The sequence below is a fragment of the Rosa chinensis genome, chromosome 5 (genome assembly GCF_002994745.2).
Source record: "Rosa chinensis cultivar Old Blush chromosome 5, RchiOBHm-V2, whole genome shotgun sequence".
Classification (NCBI taxonomy): Eukaryota; Viridiplantae; Streptophyta; class Magnoliopsida; order Rosales; family Rosaceae; genus Rosa; species Rosa chinensis.
In genome coordinates this window covers 55,303,068-55,312,091 of record NC_037092.1, presented here as the reverse complement: position 1 = coordinate 55,312,091, position 9,024 = coordinate 55,303,068, and the positions used below count along the sequence as shown (strand labels likewise).

At 37.8% G+C, this 9,024-nt stretch overlaps 1 protein-coding gene across 1 annotated transcript; it reads right to left on the bottom strand.

The window, feature by feature from the left end:
- Window positions 1–953: 953 nt before the first annotated feature.
- Window positions 954–4,527, bottom strand: LOC112167613 (RNA-binding protein Y14A). Its single transcript, XM_024304655.2, has 4 exons — window positions 4,148–4,527; window positions 2,761–2,897; window positions 1,821–1,972; window positions 954–1,316 (listed from the first exon to the last, which is right to left on the bottom strand). The coding sequence occupies exons 1-4, from the start codon at window positions 4,428–4,430 to the stop codon at window positions 1,268–1,270; spliced, it is 621 nt and encodes a 206-aa protein (XP_024160423.1). The 5' UTR covers window positions 4,431–4,527; the 3' UTR covers window positions 954–1,267.
- Window positions 4,528–9,024: the final 4,497 nt, after the last annotated feature.

Below are 9,024 nucleotides of genomic sequence, written 5' to 3'. Positions count from 1 at the left end.
GGAAGAAAACGGGCAAAGCCCTGACTAATTTCTTGACCGGTCGAAGGAGAGGCCCAGCTGCCACGTCGGAATTGGAGATAAGCCTGGCTAACGTCAGGGAGCAGAGATAGACGTCAAAAATTTCTTTTGCTATTTATAGAAAATTTCTAGAATTCAAAAATTCATAATAAATTCATACAAACTCTGAATATTGCGTTCCATATATGCACGAGATCGTATCGATGAGCTCTACAACTTTCGTGAAGGAAGTTTTCCCAAATTCTGAACGTAGAAAAAGTCAATTTTCACGACCCCTTAAATAACGTTTGTTTCGAAAATAAAAATCGATTAGAAACCGAATTTCTCGTACAACAACTAAATAACGTTGTATTGTACTTATTCCTAGTTTTTCATTTGTGTAAGAAAAAATCGATGAACAGTGAAAATGAACAGTCTTAACTGGTCAAAAAAAACAACGGGTGGAAACTCATGTCCAGTGGCAGTGAACAATTATTTAACTGGTCGAAGCCTTGATTTTTTGACCTTGACATTTCTTGACTACGGGTGAACTTGCTCTTAGGGATGAGAGCTAGGAAACCCTAGGAGTAATATTTAGACAGAAAAAGAAACGAACACATAGAAAACTTATAATATGATTTCGGGGCTAAGTGGGACTATGTTACAAGAGCGTAGACATCAGATACTTCATCATTCCATCAAATTAATAACTTCGCCGTTTAAGGTAGTTTCCCGTACAAATTGTTTTAATGTTCCAAAACGAGCCTCAACGCCATACGATATTTTTTGTTCGCAGTATAGAATCTTAAAGATACTTTATGTTAGTTTAAGCCATCTTACTATTAAGGGGATATTTTTTGTTCATAACATAAGATGTTTACTCCCAAAAGTCTTTATCACATTCGATGTTAGTTTAAGACTAGGCATCCTACTATTAAGGTGAAAACAAAAAAAAATAAAAACTTGAAAAGATAAAGGTTTGATCTACATTCAAATTACAAAGTTACGGTCTTAACAGCATCTTTAGTCAGAAAGTAAATCACACTAGAGAAACATCCTCATGTTAATAGGAGAAAATCACTAAACAAAGAAACAGTTTAATAAACCACAGCTGAACTGAAGTGGATATTGAGGGCTCCATAGCAAATTGAGATGAATCCGTAAAACAGGTGAAAATTGCACACATCAACCTGAATCTTTAACTCGATGATAAAATATCAAAACCCATTGTTCAAAATCCAGACCTCCTCACAATACCATGCCTGCGACATTAAAATCTCCTCCTAGGAGGACTCCTCGAGCGACGATCTCGGAGTTGTCTGCCAAAACAAGATATACATACAGGTATCAGAGTATGTTGACTGATGGTAAAAAAGTAAGCTTCATAAGACTAATAGATTAAAAAAATCCTAGGAAGAGAAACCCAATATACAGAGGCCCTGTGGAAATAGAAAATTCATGTTCCACTGGTATAATAAGATTAAAGGCATCCGGGACCTTAATGGGACCAATCACAAAAGAGATTCCCAAATATTCTGATCGACTCCCATTATGTCGAATGCATAGTACGAAGCAAGGATAAATATTACTAGATAGCACTACTTCAATTATATCATGCATGATATATCATAAAACCCTGCATTTATCTGGGTTTCCCCTTCAGTGTGAATGCCTACGGGCAACCTTAAACAAATATGTTCCCAACACCTAGATGTAAATTAATCATTGGCATCATCTCCCTATATATGTAATTACAACTTTCTTCTCATATGAAAAGAATCATCCCTTAATTAGATCAAAGAAAGATTTCGTGTAAGACAAACCTTGGGTTCTTCTTTTTTGACCCATCAAGGAAGGATCCATTGCTGAAGGCCCAGTCAACATTAACAATCTGTGTAAGTACACTGTTTCCGTCCATTCTGGATATTGCAGCTTGCGCCTCCGCAAAATTCTCATACTCAATAAGCGCATAACCCTGATAGAAATATAAGTGACGTTAACTCACCAAAAAGCAATCATTACAAAGAGAAACCTTCATGATGGATTACGGGCTTGCCAACAAAAAACAAATAAATAAATAAACCCCCAATAAAGTACAAAAAGAATCAGTCTATGAACAAATGTCTTGTACATATACCTCATCTTTTTCCCCACATGTGTTCTGTTACCCGTTGTTTTCATTTTAAAAACTATGTTAGAAGCTAATACCATGCCAAATCTTTGGCATGATGGGCTCAAATCAAAATTAGTGTCACATATATGGCATATATATTGATCTAAAAAGATATGCTACCTAACATGTATGCAACAGAAAATGCACTGTAAAGTTGAAGGGAAGCTATTTGGTGTTATACAAAACCAGCTGAAAATGTTAACTAAAGCCAACCATTCAAATAATGTCTTGTTAGTCGTGCACACTTTCTTTAGCAAAACCACTCATATCATACACTATTTATCATGTTCACTAGAATGTTTTTCAAATGGTTCTATGTAAATCCCTCTTGCCTCAGCACTCTGTATCAATACTTATGTAAATCTGCACACAAATAAATCTGAACAGAGCATTTTCATTAACAAGATATGTTTATCCTTGATATAGACAAGGTCAAATTCTGCTGATTAACAAATTGAATGATTTATTATCATTTTCTTTAATTATGCACTAATAGGATACTAGAAAGCTAAAAAGAAAAGGGGTATTGAAATTGAACACCTGTAAATTGAATTCCATATCATCAAACATGATCCAAGTTGTGTCAGTACCTTGACAAACCCAGTACGGCGATCAAGATTTAAATGCAAATTCTTTATCTCCCCAAATTCACCAAATGTAGCATGCAGATCATCTTCTTGTGCCTCTTCATGGATTCCGGTAACCAGAATAATCCATCCCTCGATCGCTGCAGTCATGAAATGTTATCAAAATGAAAGGCCAACGACATGCAACTATAAAATACATCCCATTAATATATGATTAGAAAAATATAGAAAATTGTACAATAGTATATGAAATTCAACTTGAAAAATAATAAATAAGGTTCAATCTGAAACAGATAAAGCAAGACTATTATTTTTGATATATCAGAACGAAAGAAAATTGGGATAGATCTGATGCATCCAAGGTGATATATTAATGTACACAAGTTTAATAATCAAATTTTTTTTTATTTTTTCACCAAAACTAAATGTTTAGCCAACAAAGCCATATAAACAAATGTGTATACAAGAACAAACATTACTCCACACAAGCTTAACCAACAAAGCCAAATAAAAAAATGAGTGTATTATATTAGTATATCCCAGCAGACCTCCAGTTGGAAATATTACAACAACAAGACCTTCTAATATTTAACCCCCTCTAACAGTTCTACCCCAAACCACCCCTTAAGTATATAAAGTTAGTTTCTTTCTCTTGTCCACAGCTAGACCACAAAATCCTCCAAACATAAACTTGATTCCTTCGCTTAATATCTTCAGCCTCTCAATTTTAATGTGAAGTCACAGAATCATTCCAAACTAACATGTCCCTCTTATTTCGGCCATAAGCACAAAACCACCAAACCAAGCCATAATCCATTATTGAAGAACCAAATCAATTCTGTTAAGCACTAACTGAGTAGCGGATACCATGATGCGGATCATCCAAAATTTATGAAACTGCACGCTCACAGGCTTGGTAAAATAGCAGTTGAAATCATGCTCACAAATAGCATGACATTAGATAGATATGAGAATAAGGTGTACGCTGAGACATCCAAAATAAAAACTCAGGAGCAGAAATCCAAGGTGACAAGCAGTAACCCAAAGTTACCATTTTGCAAGATAACTGTGTTGCAATAGCATGAAAATCTAGATGCTCCCTACAACAACAGTCTATTTTATTCTAATCCAGATAGTGTGCAAACTATTCCGATATTCATATCAACAATTTGAACATTCTAGCAAACCACAACATCCTCCAAACTATTCCCAAGCATATAGGCCATGAACATGGTATGAAACAGATATCTCATCATGCCTACACAATTGGAATGAAAAATTGTTCGCAAAAACAAGAATCGGGACGCACAAAAATAAAACCCTAAATACCAAATCATTCAAACCCTAAAAAATTTAAGAAAAACAAAGACGGGGAAAGAGGGGTTCTTACATCGCTGGGGCTCGAGGCCGTCCAGGGCGTTGAGTCCGTCCAAGTCAGAGACAGCCAGGCGGGTGTTGCGTTCGGCATTGGGATCTTCGCGAAAGCCTCGACCTTTGGTCTTCTTAGGAGCTGAGAGAGAGGCGGAGGAGGCGCCGGTGATAGCAGACTTGAGCTTGGGGAGTGGGGCCCGGGGGGAGGCTGCGGGCTCGGCGTCGACGGCACCGTCCTCGTCCATGAGGTCATCGTCCTCGGGCTCAAAGTCCACGGCTTCCACGTCTGCGTTGTTCGCCATACCTAATTCTCTGAGCGAGCTCACTATGCTGCTGCTGCTCCTTCTCTCCCTCTGAAATTTGGGGTTTGGAAGGATTGGGATTTATGGAATTGAATTCGGTGTGCGACTCGATTTATAGGTTGTACTAATCTTTGGGCCTTCAGTAGCCCAACATTGTTTCTGGGCTTCCTAATGTAATACTCGCACTCTCCCTAACCTTGAAAATTAGAAATAATAAAAACACATTACAAATATTACTGTTAAATGAAGAGCGTGGATTTCACTCTCATGTATCAATTAGTTTTGATTTTATAGTTATTTAACTAATTACTATGTTATTATTATTTTTTAGCCAAAGATAATTTGTTAAACAAAGTAACAAAATGAGAGCGAGAATTTTTTCTCTGTCTCCCCTCCGATGACAGCGCCCTAGATCTAGGTTTTAGTCGTCGATCTCTTTGGCTTGCATAGAGGTCATCCTTCCTCGCGTTGCTTGCCCGACTTTCTCCTTGAGTTTGTGTCTCTCCTCCGTTCAACCTTCCAGTTGTTGCACTCAAATTTCATCGCTTTGTTGCTCAAATTCTTCCAATACAAGCTTTGTTAATTAGTGCAGCCCTCAGATCTAGCGGTGGTGATGACTGGTTGCGCTGTGGTGTGTTGGATCCAAAATTGTTCATGGGATCCTGAATTCGCAGAGGGGAGGCAACAGGCAGCAACGCGCTAGCCAGCTGGCTTCCCACTTCGTCCTTGGGTGTTTGGAGAGATCAAATTGCAATTCAGATGAGCTTCTACATTTTTGGAATGGTCGGGTTGTGGTTGGATCGATCAATCTTGTTGAGCTTGGATGTTGGCTATGACAAGGCAGGTTGGTCGCTGTCCTTTAGGCACTGGCACAACGTGTGCTGGTATTCACAGCGGCGGTGGTGAACAGGCACTCGGCGCTGGTGTAGGGGTCTCGGTGCCCATATAGTTTCTTTTGGGACTGGAACTGGGCCTAGTATTTTTGTTTATTTTTGTTGCGTCTAATTTGGGCTGTGGTGTTCAGGCCCATACATTCTTAAGCTCATATCTCTTTATCGAAGGCCTATGAAGAGGAGATCGTTTTAAGGTACAAGGAGCAGTTCTAGGGCTCCAATGGTGGTTTTCAAATTCGTAAGACTTGTCTATGACATTTTCTGGTTCACTTTGACTCAACGACTGTTCACAGTGAACCACAATGTGGTGGTTGTCATATGATGGCCTTTGAGACTCAACCTTAGTGATTTTTCAAACCACTAGGGTTTGCGTTCAAGTAAAGAATCATCACTTTCCTCTAAAATGGGAGCATGATGCATGGAAGGATTATTAGCACAACCATTAGTTTAGCTTTAGGATGAACAAACTTAGCATTCTACTCATGGCTCCAGTGATTATGCAAGGTTCATATTTAATTAGCTTCGGGTTAGAAAAGTTAAGGAGGTTCAACTTGCCCTAACAACAAAGGTTAATGTTGGCTTCTTTTGTTAAAAGTTGGTAGGGGTTTATTCTCAGTGCTTTATTATATGACATCCTCTTACATTTTGTTTGAGCCAACTATTGTTGTGACTTTGGATTGGAAGGGACAAAATGGTTCAATGTTCCCTTCATCGATGACAATGGTATCTTTGGCTATTAGGGCTCCTTGCCCATCTCTTCTTTTCTCCTTCTTCTCCTCTTCATCCTTTTTTCATGTTGATTGGTATAGTTAGGGAAAAGGCTAAGTGGTGAATGTATATTAATTTGCATTTTCAAGGGATCTTTGGTCTTCTAGGCTCAAGTTTTCAAACTCTTTTCAACATACCTTTTGGTCTTTTGCGATTTGCCAAAAGCAGATGAGTCGACTCCAATCAGTGAAGTTCGGTGCACAATACGAGAATTTATTTTGGCTCTAGGGCTAGGTGGAAAAGGGGGTGCGACTCAACATCAGTTGCTATAGGTCTTAGGAGGCTATAGGTAATAGGACTTTAAACACCCTTGATGTTACATAAGAGTTTCATCAAATGTGACTTCAGGGTCGAAATAACAACGACTAAGAACATCTCCAATAGAAATATTACACCCCATAATGAGAAAACCCATTTACCGGTCATTTGGACGGTAAACGATCGAAATTTTTAATAGGTTCACATTTTGAATAAATTACAAAAATTGTTTGTAGACACGTAGCACGCTAAAATCGGAGTTCATATGAGTAAAATACGTTATTTATTTCGTTGAAATTTTTGGGGACAAAACTGACATTTCACGTTATGTTATATATAATGGGAGGTATCCCTGGTAGAGAGCACCCCCCCCCCCTTCTTGGAGACAGTACACACATGGAGAGAGAGAGAGAGAGAGAGAGAGAGAGAGAGAGAGAGAGAGATAGAGAGAGAGAGAGAGAGAGATAGTGAGATCCAGGTCTGACCGAACTCGAAAGCTACCCGGCAGGTCCGCTGCCTTCCGACCATTGCATCGTCCTGATATTTCTGTAGGTTGTTTGAATTATTAAATTAACGAAACTAGTGAAGTTTGAGCCAATTCCGGATAAGAGATCAGATTTTCAGGAATTTACGATGAATTAACTAAAGGATTTTTGAAGTTGCGTCTTGAGCTTAAATTTATGGTTTGAGGGTCATTTCCGATGGGAATGTTGAATTTGAACATTATTTATGATTTGAGAAATAAATAAACTTATTGGCGAGTATTAAATTGAGATTTGAGTAATCTTTGAGAAATACTAAACACGTGAGTTGACATTTGCTTTTAAATTAAATTGCATGCTATTTTATGAGTTGACATTTGCTTTCGAGTTATAGAAATTTTCTTTTGGAAATATTATGAGTTAAATCCTATGAGAGTTAATGAGTTTGGAGTTTTGAATTTAAGTAGGTTAATTATGGAGGTAATTATATTAATAAGTGCATGCATGCCTAGCTTACTTGGTCGGCAATATCCTTCAAGTAATAGTCTGGTTGGTAGTACCCTCCAGAATATATTTTCGGATGACAATACCCTTTGATGTGTCATCTGGTCGACAGTACCCTCTAACTATTAGCTTCTAGTAATTCAGTCGGCAATATCCTCCAATGTATCACTGGTAGGTAGTACCCTCCAGATGACATGAGATGGTTAGTCAGGTATTATTCAGATACTACAGATAGAGTGAGAAGAGTATTCCGGACGACAGTATACCCTCCGATACTGGTCGACAGTATCTTCCAGATAGCATGAGATGGTAGTAAACTATAGATATTTAAGCTAAAGTGAGGAGTTATATAGTGTAGTCAGTCATTTCGGCATCTTCCATTTAGTGGTCCCTAATGAGTACTAGTGGCGAACTGATCTTAGTAGCTGCCTAGCGTGTGCTACTGGTGACATGATCCTAGTGACTTTTTGATGAGTGCTACTTGTGATATGATTCTATTGATCTTCTGATGAGTGCTACTGGTGACATGATCCTAGTGGCTGTCTGATGAGTACAACTGATGACATGATCCTACTAGCCGTCTGGTGAGTTCTACAAGTGAGGTAACTCAGTTAGTAACCACTTGGTGAAAGCTACGAGTGAAGTGCTCGATATTTATTTCATATTATATATCTATTTCTGGTTTAAATTATATTACTTCAATATTACTTGTTTGTATCAAAACTTGATGATTGATATTGAAGGGCAATGACCCATATATACGTGGGTTGTTATTATGGGAGCAGGTAGGCTCCAGGAGTTGGAGCTTGGAATACAAGTGTTGAGTTTGTTTTATAGGTTTGGGTAGTCCATTGTTAAGGAAAATTCTGCCAAATTTTAGGCAGAATTTCTTCTAAGGTAAAATCTGGGGCTGGTCTTGTCAAGAAATGTCTAATTGAAATGCCAAATTTGAATATGACAGCTTGTATGACACATAATTTTTTGGGGAAATGATCATTTACCCAATTTTGGCTTAAAAATTGCCCACTTACCCAAACACTCTAAGAGATTATCCACTTATCCAAACACTCTAAGAGATCATTTCCCTAATACCCAATTAAGTATTTTTTTTATTCCTTTTTATTTATTTTTGGGACAATTTTACCCTTTCCTTCTTTGTCACTTAGAGAGAGAAGTCATCGGAGTCCTTGCCGGACTCCGGACTCCGGTGACCGGTCACCGGAATCTTGAATCCTGCTACCGGATTCCGGCGTCTGATTTTATTACCCCCAATAATACCCAGTAATCATATTATTGCCCCCCAATAAACATATTGTTGCTCCCCAATAACAAGTTTATTGTGGATCAATAATTAGTGAAAAATGAAGATGCTTTGAATTTTGAAAGCTTTCGGAGGTTTATTCAAATAAATAATCTTATTATTGCCCCCAATAATCTTATTATTGCCCTAACAAACATTTACTGCCCCTCAGTAATCTTATTATTGCCTCCCAATAATCTTATTATTACCAACCAAATCATAATAAAAAAAGGGCTAAATACTGGTTACTACCCTGTGGTTTAGGTCCAAAATCAATTCAGTCCTTGGACTTTTAATTTCATCAAAAACACCCCTGTACTTTCAATTTTGATCTAATATGTCCAATTCATTAATATTCTGTTATGAGTTCAAGTTATAGTTGGATTATT

Bases quoted from the DNA above. Each gene is read 5' to 3' on its own strand.
- LOC112167613 (XM_024304655.2), bottom strand. From the start codon at position 4,430: ATGGCGAACAACGCAGACGTGGAAGCCGTGGACTTTGAGCCCGAGGAC. The intron at 2,898-4,147 runs GTAAGAACCCCT...TCATGACTGCAG, and splicing joins CGGCCTCGAGCCCCAGCGAT to CGATCGAGGGATGGATTATT. The intron at 1,317-1,820 runs GTTTGTCTTACA...TTGTTTTGGCAG, and splicing joins TCAAAAAAGAAGAACCCAAG to ACAACTCCGAGATCGTCGCT.